General features: G+C 41.3%; 1 protein-coding gene across 3 annotated transcripts in view; it reads right to left on the bottom strand.

The window, feature by feature from the left end:
• Window positions 1-19,637, bottom strand: part of MICU1 (mitochondrial calcium uptake 1) — a 110,479-nt gene that overhangs the window by 58,330 nt on the left and 32,512 nt on the right. For all 3 annotated transcript variants that reach the window (XM_074830200.1, XM_074830203.1, XM_074830201.1), the window contains exons 5-6: window positions 17,438-17,600; window positions 7,754-7,797 (exon numbers count right to left, since the gene is read on the bottom strand). In XM_074830200.1, coding sequence (XP_074686301.1) covers window positions 7,754-7,797; window positions 17,438-17,600 — 207 coding nt within the window. The remainder of the gene's footprint in view (window positions 1-7,753; window positions 7,798-17,437; window positions 17,601-19,637) is intronic.

Here is a 19,637-nt window from a genome sequence, read left to right as displayed (position 1 = left end):
CAAATCATACTACTAAAATGAGTTGACTTTTGACACCTTTGAATTTAAATGGCTGTTTAGGTCTCCAGATGGAAATCGGGATAGTGCTTTCCCTCGCCTCAGCCCGCATTACCAAGATGAACTCATTATGTTGATAATGCACACTGCTCAGTTTCTCAGATAAAAATTCCAGTGTGAAAGTACACGAGGAAAATAATAATTCTGTATAGAAAACAAGTATTAAGCACTGGCTCAGATGATGAGGCTGGGGTCATATACTCAGTACTAATCACCCACTGAATGAGAAAGGGGCTTGGGGAAAAACCACATGTAATCATGTAATTAGAGATTGTCATTATGATCATGAAATTCAGTTCCTTAAACCATTAAATAGTTTAAGGAACTGAATTAAGACACAAATAAAAATCTTGCCATGCTCTTCGACTCTCTCACTCCTTGCTTCTTCACCTGCTTCTCCCATCCAGACCTTCCCTTCCTTCTGTAGTCAGGGAGGTCAAGCACCTCCTAAAGCATTCCCTCCCATCCTGCTCAATCCATCCTCCTTCCCTCTCCCTTCCTCCCTACTAACTCTATGTTACCCAAGGACAGAGTCTGCAGAGCTCAGTTTTCTATCCCTTAAGTATTAAGCATTAATCTAATGCCAGCAAAACTATCAAAGAAATTAAAGCCAAAAATGATCCCATAAACCACTATTTGATTAAAAGAGTGCATACACCCACTAAGGGCACTTTGTCACCAAGTTGCTTATTTTTTGCAATCTTCCCCTATGGATTTCATTAAGGTCACAAAGCTACAGGACAAACTGGAGTGTTTAGAGTACATTTCTCTCTTTACTTACTAATACCAAATTAACTTTCCTCTGTTTTCTAGTTCCTTTTCCTAGAAACCATCTTATTAACTATGGCATCTAAATATCTTCTTCCTAAGATATTCTTTAATATAGTTCACCCTACACAGTCCTGTAACTTGAAAAACTCTAGGAAGTTTGCAAAAATAAATCTTTCACCAAACTTACACACATTCAAATACATGATGTTTCCCCACAGCATTTGGCCAGAGACACGCCTGTCCCTCCTCACAGAATAAAACTAACTTTGTGTCCTTGAGCTGAAAATGCCATTTTACAACAGCCAACTCTATCACAGTCTCATCAAGCTGCAAAATAAGTCAGAAGCCGCAAAAGACACCGTGAAAATAGGAGGACAGGGAGATACACATTTGAGCTTTGCTCAAAGATGTTCCCATGAATAAAGCCATGTAGTAAGGGTTACCCTGAGGACTGTACTCTTAAGCCGAATTCAAGTATTCTGAAATAAATCCTTTAGGCTGAAGATCAAGGAGAGGATTCAGGATAACTTATTAAAGGACCAAGGAGAAGGGGTGAGCGTACACTGTTCCTTTTACATGAAAAGTGCATATTATGAGGTCTGAAGCACGAACTAATCAAAGCACATGCTGTCTGCTTTGTACCTGCCAGAAATCCTGGTGGAAGGGGAGAGGGTTAGAAAAGGGAAGAAAATGAGGGAATGCTTGGTTACACCAAAAAACCAAACCATAATTAGAATAAAGACACAAGTATCATAGATATTAGTAGCTGGAAGAAACACCCGCCAGGTTCCTAGAAACCAGAATAAAAGAGGACATAGAGCAACCACAGAATTTTAGTAGTATCTGCCAAATGAGCCCTGTGAAAATAAGCATAGAATTAGCAGTATAAAAAGATAACAGCAAGTAGAGCTCTGTCAAAACTGAAATACACCACAAACTTTTGGCAGAGGGGGTAGGAAAGGGTGAAGTGTGTTCTCTACATGGACATAAAACAACCCCGTTGTCCAGAGGGATGTTTGTGCACCATGCATTTACCTGTGTTCGAAGTAAATATTTTCTTTGATGAAATTTATTTTTATAAAAAACAAGCCAAGAGCAGAATTTGCAGTTAGTGTCCATGCAGGTCCCAGCGAACAGGGAAGAGCGGTGACGAACACAAAAGCAACTGTAAACTGCTAACTACAGCAGATGGGAGGGCCAAGTTTGGCTGAGAAGAGAAAGCTAGCAAGCAAAGAAACCCACAAACAAGGACAGTGGTGTCAGCAAAGAAAGTCAAGAAGAGAAAAACCGTGTCAGCTTAGCTCAGATTTGCTGATTATCTGCAATAAACTGCATCTCTGCTTGCTTCCACAAAGGGTCACAGGCAAGAATTATCTCCCACCAGTTTGTTATGACATTTTTGGGGGATGGCAAAGAAGCTTTCATATAGACAAACATAAGGTTATCACTTATGTAAGAAGATGCCTCCTGGTTATTATATAAATACTACCTGCACTGAGACCAGAAGGTGATTGAATTTATAAGCAGACAATCTGAAATTGGACAGTGACTTTTTACACAGATTATGGACCAGGATCGCTGAATGCTCCACTCCAAGCAAGCAATAACCTAGACTCAACAGGTCAAACTGCTGACCCCGGGGGCTCATCAAATACTCTTACAACAGACACTGACAAGACCTCATACAGTTGGATGTAGAGGACTCCTCACCTGTTTTCATTGCATCTAATGTAGAGGAAGTACTGAGTATCCTTCTCTGTTAACGGGCTCAGTAAATCAACTGCATATACACTTTAAACTGCTATTTAATGCATCACAATAGCTTGCTTTTGGTAAGGCATCATTTAGAGTTGCATCCTTTCGCATGAAGGTTTCAGAGGCACTTAAACATCACAGGAGCTCAGAGCTCTGGTTCAGTGTTTGGCTCCTGAACGACAGCAGGATTTCGAGCTTGTCCCACTTGCTACAAGCTCAGGTCTACAGCAGCTTCTGCACCACAGCTACTCTGGTGGAAGCCTCACACTCTGGCCTTAGGTCATACACAAAGCAAAGGACCCCAAAAATTCAGGTTAATATAAATAAAGGTTACTTGCTTCCCCTCTATCAAAACTGGCAGCAAGATCCTTCAATCCACCATAAAAGGATGGCCCATCTACCTCCAGTCTTTTCCATTGGGATCCTTCCTGAGGACATTTTTTCAGGCTCATCTGCTCCCGAGATGCTCTTTAAATCATCTGGCAATAAATATTCCTCCTGAGCTGACTCCCTCTTCTTTAATGGACACATACCTCTAGTTACAGGGCTTTGGCAGGTGAGTGTGTTTTAAGCTGATCATTACACTGGTCCATGATACAAGCTTGCATTATACAGTGGAAGTGAATTTCAGATGTTTCACTGGCCCTTACAGAAACTATCTGAAGTATTTTCCTTTTCCTTCATTTTGCTATTGCTCTGCATTACTCGACAGCATCCCCAAACATCTAGAGATGTAAATATAAATGCTGGCAGGAAATACTTAATTCATAAATTTAATTAGAGGGCATTGAAAGCCTCTATAATTACTTACTGCAGCAATGGTAGCAGGAGGGTAAGCTGTTGCTAGTAGCTCAAAGGCTTTTGTTCATTTTAAGCAGTAGCAAGAAATTTTTCAGCATAGGAAAACAAAAAGAGCAAGTCAAGTGTATTCTGTATTAAACTAATAACCCATGTAGAGTGTTGGGGTTTTTTTTCCTAAATAGGCTGGAGGTCTTTTAAAAGCACTACATCTTACCCTTGGTGTGAGCACTCAACTGCACAAAGACAGATCTATGCTGTGCACCCACCACATCGATCTTCTGCTCACAGCTTTCCACCAGGCTGCACTGCTGAAAGCTCAGCTGCGGGACGCCTGGGAGCTCCCCTGTGCTGGCACACCAGGACAGGGACCGCACCAAAGGACCCAGGTGACAGGGCGTGATTTTGCTCTGAGGGTGGATATGTGGCTCATGCTTTAGAGGAACACCACTTAGAGCATCGCTTCTTTTCTTTTTGAGAGATTAAGCTTGTCAATCATTAAAGCATAAGCCAAAAACCCCACCATCAAGTAAACAGGGCATGAAAAATTAAAATTTTTAACAAAAACTGTATTACAACTTATGTAACATTGATGAAGCTTATGCCACATTACATGTGCTAAGATATATACTTCTATTTAGAGCTTATTCATCACTATCATCTTGCTAAGCAAGATGTAAGCAGTGAGTGACGAAACGGCACAATGCCTCAGTTTGAAAATCAGACAAGCAAAGAACATCTCCACGTCACTCTCCAAAGTGGCCTTTCTTAAGCCCTAACAAACATTATGCAGCAGGGGAGCAGCACATCTTAAATTTAACAGGACTTCACTCCTCCGAATGAGAGGCATGCTTTTCAAGATGGTAGGACAAGAGAAGGTATGACATGGGATATTTCTCTTCCAGATGGGTTAAAAAAAGCATTTGCTTTCCCACTGCCAAAATGCAAGAGGAGGAAAGAGACACAGTGGAAATGGAGCAGATGAACAGTTGTTCAGTTGTTTTAGACTGGATAATAGGAAGTATTTATTTCCAGAAGGGGTTGTTGGGTGTTAGAATGGGCGCCCAGGGCAGTGGTGGAGTCTCCATCCCTGGAGGGGTTTAAGAGTCAGGTTGACAGCAGCAGCAGATCAAAGAAAAGTATGAGTTCATGTTAGCAAACATAACTGACCAAAGGTTTTCACTGGATGAATCTCTCTGGGGTTTTTGGTCTCGCCATGAGTGAAGAAAAAGCATTTAGGCTCAAATTACAGGAGCACTGTTCCCATTAATAAGGCAGTAACATTTACCTCCCTCTCCATCAAGTCTATAAATTATCACTAGGAAGAAGGAGGGCGAGGAAGAGGAAAATAAAGCGGGTATTGTCTTCTCACCATAGCATTCAATCACATGCACAGCAAGATGCTTCGGAAACTCAACGCAATTACAATATAAAGGCACATCACGAAATCCTTTGGCAAGACCAGTCCTGATCACCTCACAACAGCCAGTTAGTTGTTTGATGGTAGTTTTATGTAAATAAAATTGGTTCTGTGAAAAGAGCAGCTCATACATCTGCTTTCTAATGCTGTAGCATTTATATCTCAAACATACATGCTCAAAATTCACACCGATACCTTAAAACACAAAGGCTGTTCTGTAATATGTAATTAAAACACAACTGACCGCACAGCTGGTTCTATTCTTTTAACTGAATCTTTCTAAATTATTACTTACATGCAATCCTGGGTACTCATCTTTGCTTGAAACTAAAATTCTCTTTTCTACTCTTCAGCCAGGATCTAGCCTGTAGATTGTGAGTACTTTTCAGTACCACAGCTGGCTCGTGTCTGACTGCTCACAAACTCCTTCCACCTTAAAAATGAAGAGGAAACTTCCAGTGACGAGGCCTATTACTCTCTGAGCGCACGTCTGTACCACAAGTCCTGTTACCTCTAAGCGACAGTCATAAGGATGCTTAGGGGAACGATGGACCTCTTACCCTTCTGCCTGAGCTCATCAGCTGTCAGCACACAAAGGCAAAGCCCCAGAAAGTCATCTCCAGGTACAGGATGTTTTGATAACCAAGAGGAATATGTAGTTGAGAACAGGCAAGGAGAAAGAGATGCAAAATGGTTTTATCCCTCAGGTGCTACTATGCAAGTGAAACTCAAATGAGTAAGGTCAGCTCTTGCAGCACCTCAGTTGGTACTTGACTGAGTAAAGACAGTGTTGTTTTTTAAACTGAAACCCAAAGCAAGCAATAAAATGAGAACAAGATGCTACCAGACAGATCAATCTACTGCCAGCTTCTTTCATTACCAAGGGAGAGCCAAGGCCAACTCATTTTAAACTCTCCACGAATTATCCTCTCATCTGGACATTACCGCTGCCATAATAGCCACAGACAGATTTAGCCAGTCCCAAGGTGTCTTTAAGCAGACAGCCAAGCAAACAAGAACCTGTATTTCTTCATTTTCAACAGAGCAAACTGCTTCTAAGGTGTTATTAGACTGTGGAAAAAATAGGTCCCAAGATAAGATAACAATAAAGTCCACTGCAGTACCCTACTTCTGTCGCCTCACTTTTCAGACTATCCAAACCACAGCACGTAGACATCCAATTGCAGCACCGACATCTAACTTCTATAAAAAGCAACTTCACTCTGCTACAGGTCAGAGTGAAAGGTGCTTAGCGCGTAAGGCAAAGGCTATCTGTTCTCCACCCTTCATCATGCTGAACGGCAAGGTCCCAAGAGCAAGGATGACAAAGCACAGTTGAGTACAGCATCTCAAACACTGACCATGGGTTTTCAACACCCAGTAACTGTCTCTGTCACATCCAAGCATGTTGCAATTTAAGCCCTCAGTGCTGAGGGGCAGAGGAACCGAAAGTTGAGTTCAACAAAGGAATTGCCTTTGGATCTTTTATCCAGTGTGATAGGAACTGACTGCAGAGTGCTCAGGAATAGAGGAACAATTAGCAAAAATAGCGTGGAATTCAGCATTTCTTCCCTACAAACAAATCTTGTTTATGTAAAGCCTAAGGGATGAGTGTGATAGCTTGACAAGCTAAAATGATGAAAGTGAGAGGATGCATAATAGACTGTCATAAACCAGAGGGAGAAGCATTTGATATTTTGCGAAGAATATATGTACATTTTTGTTTGGGGCTTTTTTTTTTTTTTTTTAATCATGAAGAGCAGACATTGGGTTTGTGGCAGGGGGAGAAGAAAACAGGTGTTCACAACATGCTTCATAGTTTTATGCATCAACATTAACTGCCAAAATTGTCTGTTTTCAAGCAGAATCTCGCTCTACTGCCTGGGTAACCAGAACACTTGTACACCGCTGATGACAGGGACCCCAGGTATTTGATCACCTTCTGTCTTTACCTTTCCCTACTAACACAAAACAAGACAGGGAATTGCATGTGTTCAGCCCACACTGTATTTATATAAAGCTTTAAATGCATTTTTTTCCAGTGTCAAGGCTTTCTGGAAACACCTGATACTACGTGTCAGGCTCATCACTCAGCTATGAAGGCATCAGATGATGACTTCCCTTTGGAAAAACAGAAGTTTTATTTTCAGATGATACAGATGAAATGAGAATATCACTAAAAGCTGGGGTACCAATACGTGCCCATGGTGATATGATGGAAAATTAACTAACCTGTAGTTATCTGCATCAAGAAGTTGATATGAGCAGCTAGTCCTAGGGCCAGAGCTGCCTTTACTGTACTCCTCCATACCAGTGGGATTTACAGTGTGGTTAATTTGGTCTCTGATTTCCATAACAACAGGTAGGATGCTACACAGCTCCACTTACACAGGTAGACAAAATTAGATCAGAGCATGCTCAACGTTTTACCAACACATATTGTGACAGCACAAACATCCAGAACAGTCACTGTAGGAAATACCTAGGGTTCAAAAGGGGAACAGAGTAAGGCTGTTTGATAGGGGGGGAAAATACATGCACAGGATGCAGATAAAAGCACAGGTGTCTCTTTCCTTTAGGAATCTGGAGATGAGTCTGGAAAGAAAAGGTCAAGTGAGTTTCCCCTGAAATGGCATAACTCACTAAATGGTGTGGGGCTCTCATACAGTCATAAAGCAGCAGCAAGGAAACGTGATTACAACTTATAATTTCCTGACCTACCAGTATATATGAAGAGGTAATATTTTGTCTGCAAACATTATAAGACCCCTTTAAATAAATAATCTTTACATCATTGTGGAAAAAGCACTGCAATACTATTAAACAACAAAAAGCTCTGAAGAGACTGTTTCAAATACTTCATTTAACTTACATCCACATGTAAGTAATAACTAGAGGACTCTACATTAAAAAAAGCCATTGAATAATATACACTTAATCTAATGTGCTCACCTTCCCATCATAGCGTTTCACTATAAACTGGTCCAGGCCTAGATCTGAAAGAGAAAAAAGATACTTTAAAAAAAAAAAGTTCTTAAGAGTATAAAAGTATTTCTGGGGTTTTCTGTTTGAGCAAGGATTAGAAAGTAAAATGCACTGTCTGAATAATATCAGTAGAAAGTATAAGGACAGAATGAAATTTTTTGGGGCTTCATGAATTTTCTAACTTGTATTTTGATCATGAAAGACAACAAACTCATGGCATTGGAGAAGAAAACCTCCTTCTAACAGGGACAGCAAGAGCACAGCTCCCAGCACCTCTCAAAAGCCTGAAATACCCACCCCAAAGCAGAAGACCTCTGCGCTATTACCAGGCAAACATTTCGCCTGTGATGCCCCATGTAAATGCATGCTCATAAAACTCTTTATTGTTTTTAATAACACCTTTTAAATGGCTCACAAATGGGAACACAGAGAATTGTTCCCATAATTATTTGGGATATTCACAAATAAATCCAAAATGTGATCATATTTTAGGATAGAATTGCTCAAAAATAGATTTTAAAGGAGATAAGTTGTAGCTGCATTCATAAGAAGGCAACAGCTTTAGCTAGAAAGGCATTTTGGAGAAAGGCAGGGAGAGTGGTTATTTATACTAGTAAATTGAATTTCTCATACCATCACAAAATGTTTTTTCTATATTGAAGAGGGGAAAACAAAATATCCCAGCATTTGCAGAGTTAAGGCACAGAGCTCTCAATCTAATCTGCAATGCCCAGCAGGCTATATGTACACTGATGGATGCACATATAAGCAAGATGACAAAAATATTCAGGAAGATTAATTATCTGAGCTTTGCAATCCAAAGTCAGGAAGATGCACCCTGAGAGGAGATTAAGCACAACTCAAACCAAGCGCTTCCCGGAATTTGGGAGAGCACAGACCCATTTTCAGATCTCTGAAGAATAAAACCCCTCTGCGGATCTACGTCCCTTGCATTTACTGCCCCTGTTTATGATAACTATCACATCCTCATTCCAATTTAAATTAGAAAAAAGATGGAAAAAAACCCCACAAAATAAAACCTCTCCCAAGCCTGCTGCATCACCCGCTTGTGAAGGAGGATAATAAAACCCTTCTCGTCTGCTGGAAAGGTTCATAATGGTTATGGTGCAGGAAATGGAGTTATTAATTGCTCCAGGGTGACCTCCTCAACCTTTCTGAACCCAAGCACCCAAAACTCCTCTGTTACCAATTTCAAAGGTCAAGGCAATTGTCAGAGGGCTTTCTGGATCCGTGCATATTCAAGCCAGAAAGCACTTTCTCAATATTTTGTACACCTGACAACAGAGTGCAAATTGCCTACTCACACACATTTTCAGACTTTAATCTTCTTCTGAATTTTGTCCTCCTCACAGTTGTGGGTATAAATGCATTACAGTAAGTCTTGTCACATTTAGAGGCAGGATTCATTTGATACATGTGCTTATTTTACCAGAAACACGTTATCTGGTCGGAGCTTGCCCCTGACCATCCATCTGGATGCTGACCACTAAGCTGAGCTTAGCTTATGTCCACATGTCATAATAAAGTCATTTCTCCATCACACCTCCTGTTCCCATGCCAGGAAATAGTGCTGTAAGACATATCCCTGACATCACAACATTACACACGTACTCACAGAAAGCTAAAAAAGGACATGGGTTAAAAATAGCAAGTGAAAGTATGTCTTAATGGCACACACCCTGCCCCCCGCAACTGGACACTACTACTGGGAAAGCAAACAGGTTTCAAAGGAGACCCAAAATGAATGGATGCTCGTGTAGACAAGCAGCAAGAAGGAGGTGATCTAACAACTGTTTTCTTTTATATATATATATATATATAAAATAAATATAATATTTTTAAAGATAGGTAATACTTATATAATATATAATAAATAATAACATATATACAAGTTTGTAGGTACATGTAGAAAAGTTATTAAAAACAGCCAAATTTCACCTAAAAAGGTGAAGTACCTGTACTAAAGGAAGAGTTATTATAAACTTGTATTCTCCACAGAAGTGACATGAGGTGGGCAAAAAGGGAGGTGATGAGGGTATGACTGCAGGGAACTAAAAAGCACCACAATAATTAACAGCTATAAATTACAGTAATGATGGAGTCAGCGAAAGAAAAACACACTGATGAAATGAGGACTTTTGAACACAGGGTAGTTTGCCTCTAGACCAGGGTTTGAACCAGCCTCATTCACCTAAGCACAGAGACATTTGTTTCCATGTGTTTGCTCAACTGCTATGGCATGTAGCGAAAAGACAGGGAAAACCAAAGCATCTGGATAACCTGAGACTATTCCTACAAGGCACTGAGTGATGGACCTTGACTTTCACACAGCTTTTCTGTAAGTGCATCCAAATCCCTCATGCCAGGTGTAGAAGTTGCCAGGTCTGTCCTCAAGCTTAAGAGCTCCAAGTGTTCCATTATTTGCCGAAGAAACTGCTTACACCACCACAGCGGTTTGTAGCTATCATTACCTGTATCATGTCAGCCTCCTTTGACACAATCACATCTGATGAGAAGCAAATATATAACCTTGGTTTATGCATGTCTCGGAGAGCAGGGACAGAGATTTATATGAAAATGCAGCACAAAAATTTGTCACGTCTGCTGCTGTCTTTTCCATGTCACTGCCTCAGCACGCTCTGGAAGACAGCATTACCTATTGCAAGCACAAGCATATTGGTTCACATGAGTGTTTTATGCTCACCCTTTCTCCCAGCCATGCGCAATATCCCCTCTGCTCTGCTGCATTAACTAAGTTGCACACTTAAGTCCCTCTATAAAAGTGCCCTCACCATAGCTCCCAGCAGAACAAGTGTATTCAAAAGCTGAAAAGAGGTGTTTATATGTTCAAGGCATACAGTTTTACTCAATACATTTTCCTTTTTCCAATACAGTTTATTTTCTTTTTTATCAACTTAGCTACGTGTTTTTCCACAAGTCTTTAATCTTAAAACTTGACAAAAGAAAACCAGGAAAAAAGAGGGACTGTTGCCTGATGCCTGTGTTCCTCTTTCTTTACATTACACAAAAAAAACCTCAAAAGGTTTTTCCTCCAAGACATTACAATAGGAATTCAGCATTCGTGTAGGCTGGAGAGCTAACGGAAACACTGCACAACGAGAACAATCACATCTGAACAAGGAAAGGAAAGAATGTTAGTTATTACATCTCTGTTATTCAGAAAGTGGTGTGCTAACCACAGGATTGTCTGTAAGTGATACACTCATAAAACAAATATCCCCTGGCTGGGCTATTGCTGACGAGCTGCAGGAACACAAGCTAATAGGCATGTTTAAGAGTAAAAAAGAGCTTTTCCACCTTTCACTGAAAAGCAGGGACTGAAATACCATTGTCCCAGAAATGGATTAAAGGATTTCCTTCAAGAGAGACAGCAATGAAATCCAGAAATCATTTCAGGAGGATACCCGGCTGCTTCATGAAGCCTCCCTGGGACTGAAGGCAGCACAAGGTGTACCATGGCTACTCCAGATTGCATAGTGACCACCCAGAGCAGCTGGGCTTTGGTGCTTGTTTCTACTCAAATCAATCCAGAGCTTTCACCATGACCTGCCCCAGAATACACTTTTTATTTACATGAAACACTGTACAACACCCCACCTTTCACTATACACCCAGATTACTGACAGCCCTTTTGCTCCCCCAACCAAAGGTTCTGCACCAGCCGCTCACTTTCAGCATTGCCAGTGGTGACCTGCAACAATTTCCAAATTTTCTCACCATTACCAGCTTGCTTGCAATTTTTAAGTACCACTAATACTCCTTCAAACTCTGACACCACCTAAAATAGTATCATAATATAAAGTACACCACATAAAGTACTATCAGCAGAACCAAAAGAAACAGCAGCGCTGCCGTGGAGTCCCTAAGTAACATCACTAGAAATGTTATTTCATATTGGACCGATACCACTTAGCCACCAATTCTACGAATATCAGCCTTCACTCTTACTCATGCAATGGTATTTTCACAGCACTCTAAAAATAAAAATGTTTCAAAATAAATCAAAATAACTTACGCTCACTGCCTGCCACAATGGGGAAGAGTGTGTTCAACAGGAGAACCCTATTCTCTGCATTTACTGCTTTCTTTTTGGGCTAGGGAGGATGTTTTAATGGAGAAGGAATTATTTATGTAAAGGAAAAAAAACACAGAATAACCTGCTGTTACTCTTGTTCAGCTCTAATCAAATCTAAAGTCAAATGCTTATTATATTTCTATTGATTAATGAAAGCATACATTCCACAGATTCACTCAAAGCTAGCTAATTACCACAACTTGATAAATATCTAAACAATTACTAAGGTCTTCATGTTATCCTGTTAAAAAAAAAAAAAAGGTCATGCGCAGCAGATTATAGATTGCAGTTTTAAAAAAAATATTTAACAAACCAGCTTCCAGAAGAAAGATTATATTATGCCAAGAACACAGTTGAGATCAATTAGAAGCCATCATGATTTCCTCTGGGATGCCAGCAGTTTTCCACTGATGGAAAAACCTTTTCAACTCCTTCCAGTCCGTATATCCTTGTCAGATATTTCACATTATTTGGATAACATTTAATCATCATATGCTTCCCCTTTCCCATTGCTTGCTATATAACATGGACTCTTTTTCTTGCAACTAAATGAGCAAAATGGCTAATTACCGGGACTGAAGAAGAGCCTGGTAACCATGCATGCAACATGCTACATTATGGGAAGACAAAATGCTGGACCAAGTTTTCCCCTCCAGAGCTGCAGATTCTGTTTTTTATATGAGTATCTCTCCCTGGATTTAAAATGTAATCTGCAAGCAAACAATGAGCTGCCTGAGATTTCTCAGGGGGCAACACTCTCAGGGTTGTGTTAAAGTCTAAAACTGTTTTGTTCAAGGAACGACTTGGCTCTCATCTATCTCCCCTTTCTCCAACAGGCAAGTCAGTCTTGCTACGAGATGTACATACATAACACAACTGATCAGCCTAAGCAAGCTGTCATCTATACTGGAAGCCCTAATTATTTGTTTCTTCTGATGACTATCACAGAAGCGTGCACGTAAATGCACCTCTCGCTCCTCTGTGCCTAGGTTTCTGGGGGCTCCTATCTGGCATTACAGGCTCAAAGATGATTCCTGCCTAAGAATAATGTATTTTCACAGAAAACCGTATTCACCCTCCTGGTTCAGGAGATAACCCCTGAGTTACCTCTCCCTCTCACATCCACTCCCTGAAAACCTCCCCAGCACATGCATTTGGAGAAGAACACAGAAGTAAGTCTCCATCAACAAACCAAAAGGCAAGTTCATGATCTCTAGTTTCCTTTTGGGTCTTAAATATTCCACTTGGTGTAACTTTAGGGATCTGAACAAGCCTAAGGAGTCCTCCCCGACCCCACCAGACGAGGTGAGCACTTGTCACAGCTCATGACTGCTGGTTGTACAGAAGGTCACATTCCTATTTTACAAACTTAACTCAAAATAACAAATAATCACTCAAGCCCTGCAACAATCCAGAAGCCAGCCTGTGTTCAGCGGCTCACAAAGTCCACTCATGAAAAACAAACCATTTAAAAACCAAGAACCAAGCTATAGGGTCTGATCAAGTCACCAGATATCAGCTCTGTCCTTCACAGCTCCTTTCCTCTGACACCATCCTGCGCACAGAGGCTGCTGGGGCACAGCTGCTGCTTCTGGCTGAGCTCTGACAGCATGTTCGTTGTTTCGTGCAGACTGGAAAAAAAACCCAAACAAACCAAACCTTCCAAGAGTTCAGATATTTGAGGTGCTGCAGAGCATGGTGGATCTTGAAAGGCATCTTTCATGTGGGTGGAGTCTGGGTTAACCAGAGAGGTTAATACTACGATGTGCAATGGAAGAACAAGACTGGTTTGGGTATAACCTGTCTTTGTTACAGTGTGCTGTGGTAAGACATGAAGCCCTTTTTACTTCTTTTAATCCTTAGTGCAAAGAAAAAAAAACACCAAACTGGTACTGGTTGAGTATGTCACAGCTCCTTCTTAGTCCAGGGTGCCCCAAAACACTCACTTTCCCTAGAAAAATGATCAATGGAGAATGAAAACAAAGAAAGTTATGGAAATTGAGGGAAATCAGAGACTAGGAAAGAGAGGAGATCTAGGCAGGCCACCACCAAGCAGGTCCAATAGCTACGCAGGACTACAGAGACTATGGCAGCAACGACCTGCAAGTATCAGGCATGGTTAATGGCTCCTGTCAAGTGTCATGGCTTTATACGCCTGTTTCTGCAAAATCCCATGCTGTATCCAAAAAGGTGCAACATCTGAAATGGAGTTCTTGCAAACCCTTACCCTTCCCACTGGAGACTGAGATGGAGTATTTTCAGCTGGTTTTGCGCTGGCGTACGAAGCAAGCGCCAGGTATGAAGCAACCATCCCTGCTCATCCAGCCTTGGAGCCAAGCAACCTCTCAGCTACCAGAGGAGGTGGGAGGAAAAAAAACCAACAGAGGACTGCAGGGAGCAGATATCACTGCCCACACTCCTGTTGGCACTTGGACTTTCCAGATAAAAGATTTTTTTTTTTTTTTTTCCAACGCAGCTTTCAAGTTAATGCCATTCTTTAGCTTATTCTGACAGACACTTCCAGGCTCAGCAAGAGTGTGTCACACCTTTAAGCACATCTTGTCTACTCAGGAAAGCTACAGCATGAAGTTTTACTGAACTATTAGGAGAAAGCAATCTACAGCAGCTAATGAATTGGCACTCGTTTTCCCCAAGCTAGCAAAACACAGTCTAGAATTAAGTTGACACTTTATTGACAATAAATCAAGCTTTCCCCTACGTAGTCCATAAAAATGAATCAGGCATAAGATAGCTTGCAGTAGATTAGCAGTTTAAAAATAAATACAACAGGGACTCAGATAGCTCATTACTCCCTATCACTTATATTCCACACCATTTTCTCACCATAAAATAGCAGACACATGAACAGGAAGTTACTCACTGAAATTATGACCGGCAGCTTGAGCATACAGAGCGTGCCCTGCCCTCATCATGTCTTGGACTACTTATACAGGACCATAATTAATTCACAGGTCCAGAAGGCAGTTGCTTCACAGCACAAACCTATCACCAAATACCACTCACGGAAAACCTTGGTGTCAGTAGGACTGCAGAAAGTAATCCGTAATTCAGTTCAAGCATTCTCCTACCTAGTTAGTACAATTAGAGGAGGCTACGTCACTACCTGAAGGAGATTTCCAAGGAGTGCTCCGGGCTACAGCACTACCCAAAGGAGCGCTCTGGGGTGAAGGGAGGATGCCCCAGCCCCAGCGGAGGGCACACCCGAGTCGTGACTAAGAGAGAAAGCATCCCTGGCATTTCCCTACTAATCTATAATCTAGATTATCCCATGAGTCAAAAGTACTGAACCGATGTAAATTACAGAAATAAACCGGCCAGCAGGTAGCAGTCTTTGTCTTACTGTAACTTCGTGTTTTAAAATCAGACCAATTGTATTTTTTATTTTTTACTACTAGGTTTTAAAACGTTTGGGAACAAGATTATGGCTGGTTTGACTTTACTATAACATTACGTGTTTCACCCTTCTACTGTTCATTATATATTAAAAAACCATTTACCATGATTGCCATGATGTGCAGTGCTCATAAGGAACCCCCACCCTAGCAGCAGCTTCATCTAGAATCAAGTCCAGGACTGTAACAGTCCTCAAGACAGATTTTCAAACCAGCCAGATAGAAGATGCCCATGCTCCTGCTTTGCCTGCTGATGGGCAGCCAAAGCTCAATTTCCACCTCATTCCACTTTCCAAGAGCTACTGTAAGTATCACTACAGCAATTTTCTTCCCTTACAGGCTGCTTTGTGTCACTGACTAGCAGTATTTGCAGGCACTAAAAGGCCTGACAGGCTTCACAGGGTCATTTAAGGAGCTCACCTAGCCAGGGTAGTAATACTTACAAAGGAAAGTTAGTGGCTAAGACAGACAAATTATTTCCCATTAGTCACCTTTGCTTGTCTCCGAAGTAGGTGTTTTCTCAGCACTCTACCACCTATTTTCTGTGCACACCTTAAAATGCACCAAGCACATATATTACACAGAAGAAATAAAAGAGAATGAGATGTGTTGAAATTAAACATAGGATGTTTTCTATTTTTAAGCTGGCTGACAAAAAAAAAACCTCACATGGGAAGTCTCACACTCAACCAGGTGCTACTGCTTTTCAAAGTACCAATTCAAGCTTTAAACAGATAAGATGGTAACACACAATTTCAGCATCTATGAACATTATCTTCTGTTCATTGCTCAAACTACTTCTTCACTGAAGATGAAGCCATCTAATTCATATGAAGACTACAGACATTTTCAGGACTTGATGAAAACCTAAATATGAGTTCACCAATATGCTTAACACTAATGCCAGGATTATTTCTTCTTCCCTCCTGCACACACTTCATATCGTTGTTTTCTAAACACAAGTGTACATGGTATTTATTTAGCAGCTGTCATGCAAGATATCAAAACAGTTTCACAGTTTGTACATAAACCCCACTCTCAAGAAGTTAACATTTGGGGACTGAGGTTCTCCATTAATGCCTGCAGAAAGAAAAGGAGTTTTAATTTGACAAAAGCCTGTTTCATTTTTTGAGATACCCTGTGGGAGACCAAGAAACCCTATTTCCCACATCTCACCCAAAACACAAATCTCCTCCAAAACAGAAGACAGGCAAAATCATCCTGTCACCTCACAAAACCCAACCTCTGACCAAATGCTCAGGACACAGCAACCCAAATCAGAAAAAAAAGCATTTGCTCTCCCACCTATTGCCTGCCAAACCCCACAGGTACCACAGCTAATGTGCTTCCCTGCAATCCTCAGGGAATTTGAAGCCAGCAGAGATGAGCCCCACCCTGGCCAGCAGCATCACAGCTCAGACAGGCACATGTGGCTGCCTTGATATTTAAAGTTTTCCTTGCCAAAGCAACCTCCTTCTGAAGTCGTTTCAGTTGAAGGTAATCTTTCACTAGTTAAGTATGAAAGAAAGTCATCTCATCTGCTTTTCAAAGGCTGGTAGCAACGCGATCTGCTGCAATAGCACTTGAGGCAACATGGAAGGGATTAGGCTAATTTTGGGGTTGGAGCATGGAAGTGGAATAGATCGCTTCAGGAGGCACTTCTTAGCCCTACCAATCCCAGGTTCAAAGCTCTCAAGCACGACCAACACTTCTGAACCTGAACCATCACCATTATTTGGCTGCACCGCGCTGCTGCTAGTTGGCCAGTTTCAAGCTGGCACGGACACACTGCAGGCTCTGCTGGAGAGACAAGCATGGCTCCTGCACGGCTGCAGTGGTAGCTTTCTGCCTTACTCCTGCATTTGTTGTATCTCTGTTATCCTTCTGCACATCATCACATTGCCATAACACGTGGGTTGAGAGCATCACTTTTTTTGACCGTGGCAGCATGCTAATCAGACAGCAACCCCCCTTTTTGTGCTGCACCCCTCAAGATAAAAAGAACGGTACCTGACAACATAACTGTTTGATGGGAAGTTTAAAGATCACATAGGCAGAGACTGGAGAGTTTACTCTCTTCGCTGTATTAGTTCCTCCCAGTACTACACACACATCACTTACTTTCTGGTTGTTTTTCATTAGGTGTTATCGATCTCACAAAATCCTGCGGTGTCATAAAAACCTCCGATTCACCATGCTCATTTATGACTTTCAAAGTGGCGAAGTATCTGAAGATTTTGTCCGGTGTGGAGTAGGCTCTGATCCTGTTCTCATATTCCATCACCTGGAAATGAAATTTAATCAGCATTAGATGTGCATGGTTCCTCTGCCAACACCTTCATTAGCAGCCACCCTTAGCTGTCTGAAACTTTTGCCACAGGACAACAAAGTTGCATGCAGCAACACAACACTTGAGAGAAATAATGCTGAGAGGGTCAAAACCCCTCCTTATCCTCAGCCTTTGAACTACCAGGAAAATTGGAAATATCAGCTCCTGATGTCCCAGGATTAAGAGCAAACACTATTGATAAGTTTTGACTCTTCACGAAGGGAGAAGAAAAAAAGGTAACAAAATCCCTGAAGGCACTTTTAAACACGAACATAAAAAAAAAAAAGCACTAGCATCACATTCATGAATCTAAAGCAGCTCAACATTTTAATGACAGTGTTGAAGGATCTGATCAGTGATTAATAAATGAAGCAAAAGAAAAAAATCTTGGAGAGCTGGGAGAGACCTTTACTTTCAAGCTGAGTCTTGGAAAAAACTACTTGAAGCTGCAGCTGGTTGCTCAGTCACCCAACCTCATTTTTTCCTCTTTTTTATCACATTGGCAAAATTCCGCAGAAACATCTTTCACTCAGTCCTCTTCTCCCCACCAATCTGCCACTTGCTAACTCTGCCAGTAGTGATTATTTTGTACCTAGAACCATTTTCCCCAACACACAGCTGGAATTAATCAAAGAGAACAGAAAGCTTTTATAAACAAAATCACAACATAAGGCCACAAGAGAGGAAAAAGGCACAAAGACCTACACTTCATTATGTATTAGAGCAGAACACTTTCCTTCTTGGTTCAGCTTTTTATTCCTGTATTATATGGCATGTTTAACAGTCCATAATGTACTTGAAACCTTCAGTACTTCTGGCCAAGAGCCACAGGAATAAAAAAACAACCAACTATCTGCTGGAAGAGAAGAGTCAAGATCAAGGGTACTGCCAAGGCAGCTGTATATCATTTATGGCTTTGGTCCTGTTTCAGCCTTGTCCTTTAACTCAAACAACTTCTCCACCCTGATGTTTATCAGACAGAAAACAACCTCTCTAGTTCTTCATATTTCTAGGATAAAACAAGCCAACGGCTTTTAATCCCCCAAGCCAGGCTTCAGTAAAGCAACTAGGGGAAAGCAAAGCCTCTCTCCTCTGTATTTGTTCCAGCTAAGATCTCCAGCAAACAGCTGAGGATGACATTATCTACAATGACAATACCTAAAGCATTCTCCCCGCTCTTAGCATCACCATAGCTTTTTCATAATTCAGAAATGTCCTCGCATCAACCACTACAACCAGCTCCCTCTTTCCAGCAGCCACCTGCATCGAAGAAAAATTTTGTCCCCAGCCTCTTTTGCTACTAGCCTTTGCACCTATAATCAAACCTAACCCCATTTTTATTGCTTGAGACCACAAGGTCCCCCAAAGATAAGGGCACTGGGTTGAGAGCTATTGTTTTATTGCAAAGAGACAAGTCGTTGTTTATCAGCCCAACCGCAGTAAATGACAACACGCACTTCCCCAGCTCTTTCCTGCTGCCACGTGTCTTTGTCTTCAGCTCCCACCTGGCAGGCGGTAACTTGTTATGCCAAAGTCATCTTTTGACTTGTGATTGCAGGCTCATATCTCACTCCTTCCTTCATGAGTTACACCCCACCCAACTTGATCAGGCAAAAACATAGTTAAGCATTTCTACCTTCAAGCAAGACAACTAAAACCAACTACAGTATGAAGTCCAGGACTGGAGCCAAGAGCAGACACCACTGACCATGACCAGCAGCTCCCTCCATCCATGACACTCTTTCAACATAGCCTGCTTTCTAAGTAAAACACTCATCTGCCTGAGACCTTACATTACTCCCAATTTTCCAAAACTCTGCAAAAGTTTCTCACAAGGCACTATCAAATGCTTTCCTTCAACCCAGCTAGGGAAGTTGAACCTCTCTTCCCCAGCAACTCCACTGCTGCACAGAGACACTAGTCCTGACATTTCTGTCAATAAAACCATGTTTAATTTTATCCCATTTGACTTCACATCTGCAGTGGATCTTG

This window comes from Strix aluco, chromosome 7, assembly GCF_031877795.1.
Source record: "Strix aluco isolate bStrAlu1 chromosome 7, bStrAlu1.hap1, whole genome shotgun sequence".
Lineage (NCBI taxonomy): Eukaryota > Metazoa > Chordata > Aves > Strigiformes > Strigidae > Strix > Strix aluco.
Note: the sequence above shows the minus strand (reverse complement) of the source record. Positions and strands in the feature narration are given on the sequence as shown.